Source organism: Ammodytes marinus, assembly GCF_949987685.1.
Source record: "Ammodytes marinus genome assembly, chromosome: 7".
Classification (NCBI taxonomy): Eukaryota; Metazoa; Chordata; class Actinopteri; order Uranoscopiformes; family Ammodytidae; genus Ammodytes; species Ammodytes marinus.
The window spans coordinates 21,412,604-21,428,654 of record NC_137211.1 but is presented as its reverse complement, the minus strand read 5'-3'; the positions used below and the strand labels follow the sequence as shown (position 1 = coordinate 21,428,654).

General features: G+C 41.8%; 1 protein-coding gene across 1 annotated transcript; it reads left to right on the top strand.

Annotated features, from left to right (window-relative positions):
• Positions 1-4,964: 4,964 nt before the first annotated feature.
• On the top strand, positions 4,965-12,202 carry LOC307252910 (uncharacterized protein; the record flags this gene model as incomplete). Its single annotated transcript, XM_080030732.1, has 6 exons — positions 4,965-5,098; positions 6,180-6,237; positions 6,457-6,490; positions 8,251-8,798; positions 10,787-10,924; positions 11,660-12,202. 6 exons carry the CDS (start codon positions 4,965-4,967, stop codon positions 12,200-12,202), a joined length of 1,455 nt encoding a protein of 484 aa, XP_079886858.1.
• Between the last annotated feature and the right edge of the window lie 3,849 nt (positions 12,203-16,051).

Sequence of the window (16,051 nt, the reverse complement as noted above, 5' to 3'; positions counted from 1 at the left end):
ATTTGTTTATAGCATAACTGAGGAAGAAGTTTAAATAAAGAAGAAAAATAGGCAGATATTTTATTGTAGGCTATTAGCGTAGGCATCATGACCGAAGTTGACAGAACAACTTGGGTCATGGTGGCGACATTGCTACATAATGAAGTTATGCTGTCCTAACCACACAGACGGTACAAACACTGGAAATACCCCATATAACACAAATAACCTAAACATGCGCATATGCCATCAATTTAACAATGATCCGCTTCAACATTAAAACTCCCACAATCCTTTGCTCTCACATCAGCGTATTTTCAAAAGCAACTGCTCCCCCCAGTCGCTGCAATCTGATTATACTTGGATAACATCAGCAGCATTCCCTTATTGCTGAATCAAATGTCAAATTATATTAATATTGGGTCATCCATGGTAGGCATACTACATTGATCAAGATTCGAGATACGAGAGTAGCGTGTGTGAGTGCCGTGAGTGTGTGTGTGTGTGTGTGTGTGTGTGTGTGTGTGCGCCCAAGCGACAGGGTGCAGCATAAGCTAATGTACTGTAAAGTGAGTGATAACCGAAAATAAAGTAACCAGCTTCTCAAGAATAAATGTGCTCATCATTCCGTCCAACTACCGGTAACATTAACTGGGTGTTACCCCCGAAAGAACATCGGTCTTGGTGCAGGAAAGGTGTAACAACGTGTTCCTTGACTAAAAAACACTTGTGTATATAAATAAAATATCTGACTTTTTATTTATTTATTTAAACTTCTTCCTCAGGTATGCTATAACCAAATCAGAGAGTGCTACAATAATGAAATAAATGCAGAGTCAATGGATCTCTATGTTTAAAAGCATTGCCATTACAGCCATGTACAGAGATGAAAAGAAAGTGAGACCAGTGAGCAGTCACTGTCTGGTCCGTGCCAGTAGCTTGAGCGCCCCTAGTGGCAAGGACCACTGGTCCCTAGTGGTCATGACCAGTTGTATGTGGTCGCTGAGTGGTCCGTGCCACTAGCTGAGTGGTCCGTGCGAGCTGCTTGAGCGCCCCTAGTGGTAATGACCAGTGGTATGTGGTCTCTGACTGGTCCGTGCCAGAGTAGCATGTGTGAGTGCCGTCAGTTAATGAGTGTGTGTGTGTGTGTGTGTGTGTGTGTGTGTGTGTGTGTGTGTGTGTGTGTGTGTGTGTGTGTGTGTGTGCCCAAGCGTCAGAGTACAGCATAAGCTAATTACAAAAAATCTGACTTTATTTTTTACATTTTTTTATTTGTTTAAACTTCTTCTTCAGTTATGCTATAAACAAATCAGAGAGTGCTACAATAATGAAATAAATGCAGAGTCAATGGATCTCTATGTTTAAAAGCATTGCTATTACAGTCATGTTGAAGAGAAAGTGAGACCAGTGAGCAGTCACTGTCTGGTCCGTGCCGCGAGCTTTAGCACCCCTAGTGGCAATGACCACTGGTCCCCAGTGGTCATGACCAGTTGTATGTGGTCGCTGACTGGTCCGTGCCACTAGCTGAGTGGTCCGTGTGACACTAGCTGAGTGGTCCTTACCAGTACCTCCAGCACCCCCTGGTGGTGGCACACAGTGGTCTGTGGCAGAGACCATGGTTAGTGTACAGACCACTGGATCGGCTACAACCCCTGCTGGCTATGTCTTTACTTTAGCTGACACATACAGTCGTAAAGTCAGTCAAATACTGTGCTTTGAACACTTTAAAGGAAAAGGAGAAACATTTACAAAGCAAAACATTCATATGGATATGTATAAATCTATGTCGAGGGAGCCATCGTTTTTTAAACACCTAGTTACTTTTTTCACAAAGTAATGTGACGTCAGTGTTCATGCAGAGTTGCAAGAAATAATCATTAAGGGAAAGTCCACCGCCAGCTTTAGGCCAGATACAGTAGCTATTTAGCCGCCAGCTACATTTAAACTGACCTGCAAATGTCACTTTGGTCCGGTTAGATGCTGGTGTGGTCTTTGCTCTTCTTTACTAATAACATGTTTTCTTTCATGCCATGTTAGCTATTGCAAAAATTAGTTTACTTTGTCTCTTGTTCCCCTTCCAGAGCTCAGCCTGACAACTTTTGTCAATCAAACACAGACATCAAAACACGCCACGCTCCTCCAGCAGGCTGAGAAGAAAAGGAGCATTTTCCCAAAGACCCTTTTTTTGTGTAACTGTTTTTAAGCAACAGAAAAATTAGTGCAACACTTGATCACATAGTTACCAGATGTATCATAGCATATGTTTTTGGCATAGTGCACTTGTAGCCAGTTTTGTTGAGATATGGAGAATATATTGGCAAGAAAGACAGAAGAGTTTTATTACTTTAAAATAGCATAAAAACTCTGGAGATCCATCTGCTATTAGTTACGAAAGCATTTTGAACCACAATTAAATGTATCCAAATTACAAGGTGATGAGATAATGATTCTAGTGAAGAAAAGGCATTACAGTTTTTTTTCGATCGCTAAACCACAGTGGGCACAACTGTAGCTCAATGTGCACAACTCTAACTACAGTCTGCACTACCAACAGTCATTGGAGCTGAACAGTTCACTTCACCTGCAAAACAGGTTCAGTGCAGCAAACACTATGAACCAGCCTCATTGAGATAACACACACTGTCACTCAGAACCTGCTCAGAGTACAAACACTAGCATCAAACCCCAATACGCAAATTACAAACTTTTAATCTTTACAGTTTGAATAATTTGAGTTATTTCACACAAATTACGTAATATTTTCTTTGATGAAAGGGTGAAATTCTTTCACATGAAATTGTTTATTTTACAACATACCAGTTTTTTTTAGGAAAACAAAAATAAATGAAAATCAGAAGTTTGCTTCAATAGATACACATTTTGTATATTTTATTGAAAACATTTCCAAATGTATTTATCTGTGTAAATCTTCTATAATTGTAATACAGAAATCAATTTCTGTAATGTTGTCATTTACTGTAAGGATGCAACTCTAAGCTGTTTGTTTGCTGGAAAATTCGTATTACAGATGCAACTTTAGATTTTTGCAGATTGGGTTGCACTCTCAACCCTGCCTCTCTCAATGCGAGACCATGATTCACAACAGGGTCTATCAGTGTTGCCCTTACTGTATTTCATCAGACATAACAGCTCTATGTCTTCTAGGTCTTCCTCCACACATCCACACTCTCACTGCCACTCTTCTCCCTCCAACAACCTGTCTTCCTTGGTCCATTTCCAAAAAAAAAAAAATGTTTTCCCTTTATACTGTATATATGTTCACTAACAAGTCTAAAACAAGACACCTTCTTAGTGTTTCAGTTGAAATTGCAATCCGCAGTGTTTGAAAGGCATTCATTCTGTTTTGAATGTGTGGTTTACAGTTGTGGCAGCAGTGTGTTAGCATTTGAAAAAAGTGCTGGAAATCCACATTGTTGTGCAGGCTGTGGTTAAGCTATGAGATAGGTGTGTAGAGTTTTGAAAATTGTGTTTAAGCAATGAAAAACGAGCTACAGTTTGGTCCGAATGAACCGCTGCTCTGCATACTGTTGTTAGAGTTTTGAACTTGTCGTTCCAGTTGTGCCCACTGTGGTTTAGCAATCGTAAAAAAACTGTAACGAGTGTTTCTTGAATCCTTATTAGGCTTCAGTTACTTTGCAGATCTTGACTGCAGTGCTGAAGCTAAATGACTTGACATGATGGCTTCAGAAAAGGGCACTAATTTGGTGGTTTCTCCTAAAAAAAAACTGCAACTGTCTTGAGGCATCCAAGGCTTTGGCAAACTGTCAGAGAGGATACACAATGTTCACCAGACCACAGACAAATTGTTAAAGTAATTTGGATTGTGAGGATTAAACTCTGGAAAGAAAGGATCTATGTGGAATCCAATACTAAACCACGTTGTTCTAAGAAATGATCATTAGCGAGGGGGATTGAGGAGGAGTTTGTCTAGAAGAACAAGATCTATACGAGGGCTTTGTTGGAAAAGAAAATGTGTAGTTATAAACTGAATAAACACAAGAGACATTTGGGCAGGGATATGCAAACAGTGCAGTACTATCATCACAAAACTTCATACTTTGGACAAAACTAGGCAGTATGTTCCCTGCAGTCTGCTGTTCAGTGTTACTGATGGATGGTTGACAAACACACATAAACACAATGTGAACACACACTGTCGCAGGAGACAGATGGCATGATTTGGCGGAGATTAGAACAGGCTTTTTGTTTGGTCTTTTTGTTATCTTATTGTTTATTTGAAACATATTACAAAGCCAAATGTGAAATTGTCTGGCAAGTAGCAAGAGGGGAGCAGACAAGCGCTCTCTCTCCCTGCTGGCATGTTCAGCTTCTCTGTGACTCACTGCACCATCTCAATATGTATGTGTTGTTTGAATAGTTAAAACCAGTGGGAATTTGTATTGAGCTATATGCATCATATCTGACACACTAGATTCCCATGAAACTGTATTCAGATGTAGAATTTTATTGTAGTTCATCCCAGTTATAAAGCGGTTGTTTACTGTAAACAGTTGAATTGTTGGATTACTATAAGTATAGCTCACTTGCCCTGCAGACCTACAAACCTGAATATATCTGTTGGTGAGCAGGTATGCTGATGTAAGTATGTCACAGAAAGCTCACTAATCCATCAGACAAGGTAAAGCATCGTTCAGGGTTCGTATGAGGCATAATGTCTGTCCACTTCGCTGCTTCAATGCTTAACGCCAATATCCCTTTTTCCTCTTTTCAAACTGCCGCTTCCCTTCTGCTCTCTGCAGTGTGAATATTTCACTTCTGGTTCCGCTGCTTTGTTAACCTGCTTAATGTTTTGTAAAGGTTAGATCATTTTGTAATTAAAGCCCCACTCTGTGCCTTCCCGCTGCAGATCCCAGTGAGACCGTGGCACTTCATTGTGTGCATGAGTTGTAAGGGTGTGAGTGAGTGTGAGTGTGTGAGTGCAAAGTGAGCGCCAGCGCTCCCACATGGCCTCCATGCAGGACGGGCTGAACTTCACGGCTCCTCCCTACGGCAAGGTCCTGCTGCTGGGCGCTATCGCTGCTGCCTCAGCCTTCGTTGTCACCATCCTCATCGTGGTGCTCTGCGTGGGCTGCCAAAGGTGAGAGCATTCACTGTGCACGTAAGACCACATTCACATATGCTCATTTAGACATGCATACACAGTGGAAGAAGTACCGAGATACTATACATAAGGTAAAGCATCAAAAACAATGTAAAATTCCTGCATTTCAAATCTTACTTAGGTAAAAGTACTATCAGCTAAATCAAATGAAAGTACCTAAATTAATTGCATTCACATGTAAACGGAAATAAACTGCTTGAGGTGGAGCTAGTTTTATCCATTTCACATGCAGTTAGGTTCCGAACCTCGGGGTCAGGCCCCTCCAAAGGGTCAGAAGATAAATCTGAGGGGTAATGAGATGATTAATGAAAGAGGAAAGAAGAAAAAACTGTTCTAATTCACTAATCTGTATATTTTGGAGGCTTTTTTCTTTAATCTTCAAGGTTTTGTTGTGAATTATTTGGTAATTCTACCTCTCCTAAAGTTTACCTGAAGTTTAGAAGAAATATCACTCACAGACATCGTGCACGTCACATGAAGCCCCAACTAAACTGGACACTGCTTCACAAGATAAAACGGTTGGAACCACAGGCTTTAACATTAACAATTGGTTGTGATTTATAATCTCAAAATATATTTTTTAGTGGTAAAATATAAATTTTAAAAGTAAAATTATAGCTGTAAAATAGTCGTAAAAAGTACAATATTTCCCTCTGAAACGTTGAAGAGGACTAAAAATTTAAAGAAGCAATAAAATTGAAATAATATTGTTAAATTCAGTTTCCTAAGTAAATGTTCTTAGATACTCTCCATGAAGATGTTCAAATATACTCTTCATGTTATTCTCTCACACCCACACGCATGTGCACATTCATAAGCTGACTCAGACACACACGGACAGTGACTCTGACTGTGCAGGTGCGCACACACACACACACACACACACACACACACACACACACACACACACACACACACACACACACACACACACACACACACACACACACACACACACACACACACACACACACACACACACACACACACACACAGCAATGCATCATCACTGTAGTAAGTGTCAACCTGTGTGACATAGCGCTTGTGTTTACCGCAGGAAGGGGAAGACACACAATGTTCCCGGCGAGGGCGGAAAGCACCGTCTAATGGACATGGTAGGTATCAGGCAACACGCTCCACCATGTTTGGGTTGTGTTGCAGCAGAGGAAGCAACTCAATTCACAAGGGAGCAACATCATGCAGAGGACACCTCCTCATTCTTAATTAGTATTTAAATGACCTTTGTGTTTATATATGTGTGTGTGTGTGTGTGTGTGTGTGTGTGTGTGTGTGTGTGTGTGTGTGTGTGTGTGTGTGTGTGTGTGTGTTACCAGGGTATTCTCAGGCAGTCGAAGCTGCGGTCCATCAGTAAATCAGACACTGAGATGAACAAGATGAACTGCAATGGCAAAAGTGAGTGCATCTTTCACATACAAATACCGACCTATACTCCCAGTACCTTGCTGTTGTCTGTTGAGAATCTTGTATCTCCAAGATGTCTTCTTTGTTTGGGACTTAACAGCCTCACCTTGTTAGAGCTGCATGACAAAGCACTTTTTAGCATCACTGAAAGGGAGTTTATTGAGTCGCAGGGGTTTAAAACCTGAATAAAATCCATGCAATTTCTTCAGCTTATTTGAAAGCATTAAAAAAATCACAGTGGAGATACAAGGTTCCACCCCGCAGAATCAATATAGTCCTTCAAATGGTGAATTCGAAAAATCATTTGGGAAAGGCAGCAGCAGATAAATTGCATGACAAGTGAAAATAAATGGAGCAATTATGCAGAAATACATTTACCATGCTCAGATTTGGATGATACACATATATCATCATTCAATGCCCAAATCAACCCATAATAATGCAAAACATTGTGGGTAAAAATATATTTAGCCAATCACAGCCAATCCTTTATTAATCCAAGTATCGTCTCACGCTTTCCCCCCTATGCTCTGTATCTGATCCAGCCCCTAAATTTATGCACACATCTTTCTGTTATCAAACTTAAGGTTGCTTCAGTCAAGGAAATTTACCCCAAAACAGAATTCACGTCACATTTACCGATCAGCCTTCTCCCACTGGACTGTTGGATCTTGAGTTATGAACATGCATCTCAAGTCCTGGAGCTCCGTCACTGACAGTCAACAGGGAACTGTATTTGTGGGCACAGTGACAGCAGCCCAAGAGGGTTGGTAGGAATAGAAGCATATGTCCTCCGTCATACTTGTCCCGCTTCCATTGCAGTGGAATGAATTCAATTTGGACGCTTATTCTCAAAAGTCCTTGTCAGCTTCCAGTTTACTGTCAGCACAAAGATCTTTTCTTACCACGAGAGAGATTTTGTTCATGTTCACAAATGTTTGTTGAATAGTCCAGAGCAGGAGGAGAAAACCTATGTGAATTCTGATTGAGTTTGAGCGCCGGCTACAGAGAGTAACGGCAGCCTATATGTGCCTTGTTACAGAGGAGAATTAGGGCCTTAAGAGAGAAAAAAATAAATAAGAGGAGGAAGTTTTTCTTTTCATTATGCACTTTGAGAATATAGTCGAAATGTCGAGAACAAAGTTGAAATACAATTTTGTGAATAAAGTTAACATTTCGAGAATAAACTAGACAGTTCGAGAACAACGGTTAAATGACAGATTTGAACTTCTGGTATCAATAAAACATTTTTAAATCACAATTGATGCATCTTTGCCATCATCGTGAGGCAGACAATGGGCCACAACCTAATTTTTGATTTAACCTGACGTCCTTTAAGCTCGAATGATAACATCGCTCTCTATTAGCAGTGGGCTGTGAGACTAGAGGGGACCGTCTACAAAGGGAAACACCAAAGAGAAAACTCTGATACAGTTCAGTACCATTATTAGTCAATCTTATAGGTCTTTGCCCATTTTTTGCTCATCAGTTATTGATCCTGGAAGTTCAAATCTGTCTATCTTTCCAAATATACCGCAGTCTTGATCTATCAAGTTTATTCTCAATATTTCGACTTTATTCACAACATTCTATTTCCACTTTATTCTCAAAATTTAGATTTTTTTCCTGTAATGCATAATGAAAAAAAAACATCCTCCTCTTTCTTTTTCTCTCCTGTGGGCCTAATACTCTTCCATACCTTTCAGAGGCCTCTAAAAAGAAACGTGCAGCCAGCATGGACCTTCTGACGCTGCTCGGCCGCAGGTCTAACTCTGACCTTCGTTCTCAAGGCAGGCAGCTTCCCCAGGTCCCCTCTGGCACCGGAGAGGAGGGGGAGCACACTTACTCTGAGGTGGGCCGGAGCTCCTCCACCACACGTACTGACGATGCCCTCTATGCCATGGTAGGCAGGGCCGGCCAGACGGACACTCCGGCCCCTCCCGCTGTGCCCGCCAACACCCCGGCGCCCCCAGACCCAGACGGGGACGTGGAGGAAGGGCTGCCCGAATCCGAGGCCCAGGTCATGACTCCCCCTCACCCTCCGGAGGCTGCAGAGTACGCCTGCGTCAGGAAGCTGAGGAAGGCCGAAAAGGTGCCCCAGAAGAGGGACAGCGGGACGGACATGGGGGATCCGCCGGTGCCGCCTCCACGACACCCCCCGCCGTCACATCCCGCCCCGCCTCCGCCACACCCACACAGCACAAAGTTACCACGTAGAAACGTGGAGGCCTTCAGTGTCCCGGCATTCCCAAAGGTTGGTAGAGGAGCTTTATTTTTATTTAATGATTTCAAAATGTTAAAAAATGTCCTGGGCTTTAAAATTCATACCTTGGATATAGGCTAGTAGAGTAGTTACAAGGTGCACTTAGGAATACCCTTTTCCAGACAATTAGATTTAGTTGAATGCTCTGGGAGAAGTTAAAAAGTATAGATTATATTAAGATTGTTTAAGCGTGGAATTCAACAGATTTCCGCATAAACAACGCAAAGTGTTATTAAGCCACTCAAGACATCCTCTTTGTGGCTGGACCTATGGCTGGACAGCATCATTTCATCATGTGGTAGAGGTGAACAGGACTCAGCTTTATGGGCTGGGGGAAGTAATGGCTGCAGGGGGAGAGGACGTTACAGCTAAATTGAGCTGCTAGTGGCTCTCCAGAGGTTTGATTGTAGCAATAGGATCATACAAAGCAGATTAAGACTTGAGTCAAAGCCTTGACCGGCCTAACCTAAAGGTGTCAATTCATAATCCACACAATTTGTGAGGCTCTGTTAATGTTGGTTAGTCCTTTGACTACTTTGGTCCAGACTGTAATATCTCAACTGTTGGCTGTATACGTAGTACTGATTCCTCTAGCTTCAGGAAGCTGAGGAAGGCCGAAAAGGTGGACATTTATGGTTTTTAGTGAAATGTTTAAGCAGCCATTGGATGAACCCTGATGCAAACATTAATGTTCTCCTCAGGATGAATTTTTATAATTTTGGTGATCCTTTTACTTCATATAATCATACAGTGTTCATAATGTTTTGATTGTCTTGCCAACAAGCTAAACTGAGACAGTGAACATGGTTAACACTACCTGTTGAACAAGGTGCCAGCGTACAGTTCCACCAAGCTTATATAGCTCGGATGAGTTGCTTCAAGTACAAGAGAGACGAGAAATATGATCCATTATGTCCTATTTGAATAAGAAATATGTACATTTGAAGGCTTATCAGGTGCCCAAACACTTGTAATTTTAAAACTCTAGACAGTTTAACTGATATCTATATTTTTTAATCTTTTTTAATATCTGGTGAATGAGTGCCATCAGTAAACGTAAAAGATGTAGCATCCACATTCCACACCATGACCATAATCATTGTACATTTGTACATTTAAAAGGTCACATGCTGGAAAAGGTCAGTTAGTCATGTTGAGCCAAGATTAACTTTTTTTCCTGGACAACGCTGTTTTTTAGCGCCCTCATCACTGTTAATATACATTCTTTAGTCCAGGTACAGCAAGCAGGATCTAAAGAGTATTTCAGTTTGATCTCCTGCGGATGCCGCAGAGGATCTACACAGTTGTGATTATGCCAGCGTTGCAGTTTCCCCTGCACTCGGCTACACATCATGCTTGGTGCTGATGTGATACGTTAGCACTTCTGTAGCCATTTCTCTGAAGCCCGGGCAGGCAGTCAGCTGTGTTTATTTATCGAACAGAACTCCGTGGTAGAGGGGTCTTTCTGCAGTGTCACCTCCTCCATATGTTCACAGCAGAGGGAGTGTAGGCAGACTGTCAGCCTCTCCGGTGGATGTTAGGCGGTTTGCCCCCCGCCAGGTGACAGTGGGAAGCCATTTGCTGCCCTGTGTGAGGTCATCAAGGTCGCGTTCCGAGCTGTGACCTCAGACGTACAGTTCACAGGCTTACATGTAAACCCAATCTGCTTTCAGGCAGGGCTGCTGCTCACCACTGATTTTCATGGATGACGCAACATGTTGAAATTGAGTCATCCTGAATATAAGTGCATGGTTCCTCATGCTACAAGCTCCACCTTCCAGGGAAAATCTCTTAAATACTGTATGAAATCCATTCAATACATGTCTAATGCCAGGTCTGTGCATGTTTAAAGTGGCTCATTTGTCTTTTATGAACTCCACAGGGCCTGTTGTTTTTAAAATGCACTCAAAGAATTTGGCGTGAACACATGAGCGGCGGCTCTGCCTCAAATTTAAATTTCTTGTTGTTGTTGACGACAGGAAGTGATGTTTATGGGCAACGGAGAGCAGTACATCTGGAAGCCTCCAGAGGACGAGGAGATGCTCGCGCTCCAAAATAAAGCCCTGGGACCGCTGAGCGCACACACAATGGAGAATATACAACCGTCTGCTGCTGTGGTGAGCGAGCACTCTTCAGTCTGTGCAGCAACCACCGTCTGTCGTTTATTTGTGAAATTACTGTGTTGAAGCTCACTGTACTACTAGTGAGCTTTAATGTAAGACGAAAAACCTTCTTTTGTGTGCATATTTTGATGTAGCAATTCACTTAAGTTATCTCACTGGAAATGTAAGTGATCCACATCGACAATATCACAAGTAAATTTGAGTCACACACAGCTACTTTATGCATTTACTGTGAAAAATAGTAAATGAATGCAAAAAAATTGGCTTTTGAAATCTTTTGAAAACTCAGAAGGTCACTCAGGTATTTCAAGGATCCTCAAATACTCTTCAAGCATTCTGAATGAGGAAATATATTCTGTTCTCTACTAAATTAAAAAGATTTTGAACTCACTTTCCCAGGTTGCACCTCTATTTCATAACTCAGACAAAGATGGAAGCTGAAAAATGACATGTTCTCACTCAATTTTTCAATTCAATTATAATTTTTTAACTTGTCTATATTGATTTCAAATAATGTATTCAAGTAGGCTAGTAGTAGTAGTAGTAGTAGTAGTAGTAGTAGTATTAGTAGTGTGTGTCAAGTAAATAGATATGTCCTTTCTTGCTGAACATATATAATAATCTTCTGTCTCCTGTTTAGAAAGTGAAGGAAGCGTTTTTCTCAAATGTCTAACTATTCCTTTCAAGTCTTTTTTCCTTCTCTATAACCTTGGTGTGTTTTTTCTGCAGGTGGCTGAGATGTACTCCAAGGTTTGTAAAACAGGAAAGAAGAAGAGAGCCGTGCCGGGGTCTCCCCCAGGCAATCCCGGCTTCCGGACCTTGGGTCGCGGTGACCGGGACCGAGACCGGGACGGGGGGTTTAGCGTAGTGGTCAAACCCCAGACCTGGGCTCTACAGCAGGAGGGCAAAGCAGTCGGAGGGCCCCTTGACGACCATTGCTATGAGTCCATCGGGACAGAGGAGTGTGATCCGTCCTATGAGAACATGGGGGATGGAGGCGCCTGGAAGCGAGAGCGGCCCCCCAACACGTGTGCCACTCTGCGGCCCAGGAGGAAGAAATCCCAGCAGCCTTTGCAGCAGCAGCAGCCCCCTCCGCCGCCGCCCACGCAGCAGACGCCCAAGTTACAGCACTTGCCGGCCAAGGCCCTGCTGCTGCCCGGGGAGAACCTGTACGAGAGCATCGGCGACCTGAAGCAGGGCTCTGCCAACTCCAGCACCACCACTATCTTCACCTTCAATGACGGCATGGAGATGTATGTAACTGGGCTCTGAGGCGCGCTGCACTGTGACCCCGAGCCTTCCTACACAAGGAGCTAACGCCACAAAGGAGTGACGGCTGGGCCCCTGTCATGCTCACCCACACATACTGTTTACATTCAAGTCATAACATCAAGTCTTTCACAGGCTGCGGAGGCCGTGGGGCACTGATGTTGATCTGTTATGACCTGGGCTGAATATTAAGTCCAATCTATCAACCTTATAAGGAATCCAAAGGCAAGGAATAATAAATGAGCACAAGACCACTGCAGAGCAATCTGTAGGTAAAAGTAGCACTTCTGTTGATACACATGTGCAAAGCACAATAAAGTAAAAAGCCTAAATTCTTCCTCCATTCTAACGGGTATAAATAGTTATTTACCTGGTCCTAGCAGGACTCCTATATTTGGGGAAAGGCACAGCATCGTGTGAAATGGTTTGGTAGCACTTAGTCTGTCGTGAACAGGCCATCCCTGTAGTTGGTCAAGATATGATTCTAGACAGAATTTAAATTATATAAAGGAATGAATTACTAATCAAAATACTTGAAAGCTCAGGGACCAAGAGAATCAATTATGAGAGAGTATTATACGAAAGAATTGCACACATTTTGCATTCCTTCTAAAAGCTTAAAATAATTTTGACCATTCTACTCATGTATTTAAAAACCGACCGGATACTTCCCTCATGTTTTGTTTCATCTTCCATGGACTGAACACTGTCTCCACTGCCATCTGTAAATGAAGTGTTTTATTTTGTCAATCCTGTTTCTGCACTTTGCCTGCTACAAGTTGCATGCTAAAAAAGTGGGAAAAAAACAAAACAAAAAAACTTAAAAACAAAAAATCAAGCACTGTCATGATGTGGTAACCTATATGAATGTTTTGTTTTCTAATATCGTTGGTTGTTTTGTTTTTATTTCCAGTGTGTTGCTTTATTTATCTGTAGAGCACAACACCAGTTAGATGAAGGATGTCTTTGGCTCAGTGGGACTCCGTGCACACACACACACACACACACACACACACACACACACACACACACACACACACACACACACACACACACACACACACACACACACACACACACACACACACACACACACACACACACACACACACACACACACACACACACACACACACACACACACACACACACACACACACACACAGTACAGATGAAACAAGACTAAAGAGAACTGCTTGAGTGCTTAAGGTGGAGACAGTCCACTCAACCCCACACCACCACTCCCCTAACACACACACACACACACACACACACACACACACACACACACACACACACACACACACACACACACACACACACACACACACACACACACACACACACACACACACACACACACACACACACACACACACACACACACCTCCCTCTCTGCTCAGTCCTCACTCACATCTATGGACGTTCATCTACATAGTCCCTGCCTTGTGACATATGAATCTGCTTGGGTTTCACCATATAGTGCAGCTTTGGAAAGCTACCGTAGAAACTGATGTGTACAGTATTAGAAAAACGTCACGTATCATTATCGCTCCATTGAAGAACACACTCTTTCTCCTCTCTTTCTCTGTTATCAGTGTTAAAAATATTGCAGAAATGACAAAAATGTGAAGCAAATGGTTCGCTACAAGCAAGAGCATCATCCCAATTGATAACTCAGACACGCATACACACACATTACATCCAAAAATCATGGACAAAAGCAACAATTTCATCTGACCAAATATCCCCAGCAAACAATGTGATTATACTGTATGTTGATGCAACGTGTATGTACATTACAAAAAGAGAAAGAATAATAAATATATCATCAGTGTCAAGAAAATCTATCTTTTTCTATTATGTTTAATTGTGTTTTGGGAATGACTTATCTTGTGACACAAACTGCAAAAACAGCTGCAAATGTACATTTTCAGTGTATTTCTGTTTGTTGTTTTTTGAAGACATGACGCTCCGGTGTTTTCTTGGAAAAAGCCCAGCTTAAGTTAAATGTGGCAGCTAATGTTGTGTGTTTGCTATTCAGACTACAGGGTCTTGTACTCAGAAGCGTGTAATTAAGTGCTAAGTGCAAAAGATTGTAATGTTTTATATCAAGATTACTATTCATGAAATGTCAGTCAAGTTTATACTTTTGTAATAAAGTGGCACTTTAAAACAAATATGTTTTATCTCATAGTGTCCAGTTATTAAATTGATGGACAAGCTGAGTTTGTTTTCCCGAAAGGAGCCAATGGACCATCTCCAAAGGCCTAAACATCACAAGGAGTTAAATTCAGATGGATCAATGACAATTTTTCATTTATTTAAACCTTTTCTTCTGTCCCAATGCTGCCTGACAATCTTAACATACCTATGCACTTCTATTATTGAGGGTTAAATGAAGAAAATGTGTAATATCTTCATGTATTATTTTGTATCAGAGCCTTTCTTCTTACGGTCCTCGTTTCTTTTGTGTACAACCTTACATCCTCATTTCACATGGAATGTGTGTGTGTGTGTGTGTGTGCGTGTGTGCGTGCGTGCGTGAGAGAGAGAGTGAGTAGCCTTCCCATGTTTCTGTTTTTTTTTATCTGTGTGCACGTGCACCAGAGTAGCAGGGTCTGCATCTGAGGGGGGACGGGCGTCGGGGGGGAGAAGAAAAAAAAATAGGTCACCCCTTAAAACAAAAAGCTTGCAGTCAACATCGCAGCCGTCTGCTGAATTTTCATTGGCCGGCTTGTCTCCATGGTAACAGGTTAACCTTGAGGCAATAGTCACATGGGCGTTACGGGTCTTCTGCTGTCTTGGAGAATATAGTGTGCGTCGTATGACATCCGTGATCAGTGTCACCCGCTCGGTGTGGAGGGTGAAAAGAAAATAAGGAAAAGAAAAAAATGACCCAAAACAAACGTGTAGGAGCAGGATATGGTGATAGTGGGGGTTTGGTGGAGATGATAAAACATTCACAGCTTACGTGATGCGTTAGGCTAATTGCACTGTGAGGCGCACGAATGACTGAATAAATACATGAATGAGTAGTGCCAGATTCACTGAAGGTACAGGACAGTGAAAAGACACAGGATCAGAGAGATAATACCGAACATAAGGGCACAAACTGCTTGGGAATCATATGATCACCAACCAAGAGCACGGGGTGTGTTCGTGTTTGGAGGAAAACGCTGTGAATAGGCCTCAACAGGTCAGGGAGGGGGACAGTTGTTTTCAACCGCTAACCCACAGTGGGCACAACTGTAGCCAAATGTGCAAAACTCTAACTACAGTCTGCACTACCAACATTCACTGGAGCTGAACAGTTCACATCAGAGTTACTTCACACAAATTACATAGTATTTTATTTGAGGAAAGAGTGAAATTATTTCACCTGAAATTGTTTATTTTATAACATACCAGTTTTTTAGGTACACAAAAATAAATGAAAATCAGAAGTTTGCTTCAATAGATACATATTTTTATTTTATATTTTATTGATAACATTTCCAAATGTAATATTTATCTGTGTAAATATTATATAATTGTAATACAGAAATCAATTCCTGTAATGTTGTTATTTACTGTAAGGATGCAACTCCTAAGTTTTTGTTTCGTGGAAAATTTGTATTACAGATGCAACTGTAGATCTTTGCAGATTGGGTTGCACTCTCAACCCTGCCCTGAGAGACCATGATGCACAACAGGGTCTATCAGTGTAGCCCTTACTGTATTTCATCAGAAATTACAGCTCTATATCTTCTAGGTCTTCCTCCACACATCCACACTCTCACTGCCACTCTCCTCCCCCCACCAATCTGTCTTCCTATGTCCATTTCCCCCAAAAAATATTATTAAATTATT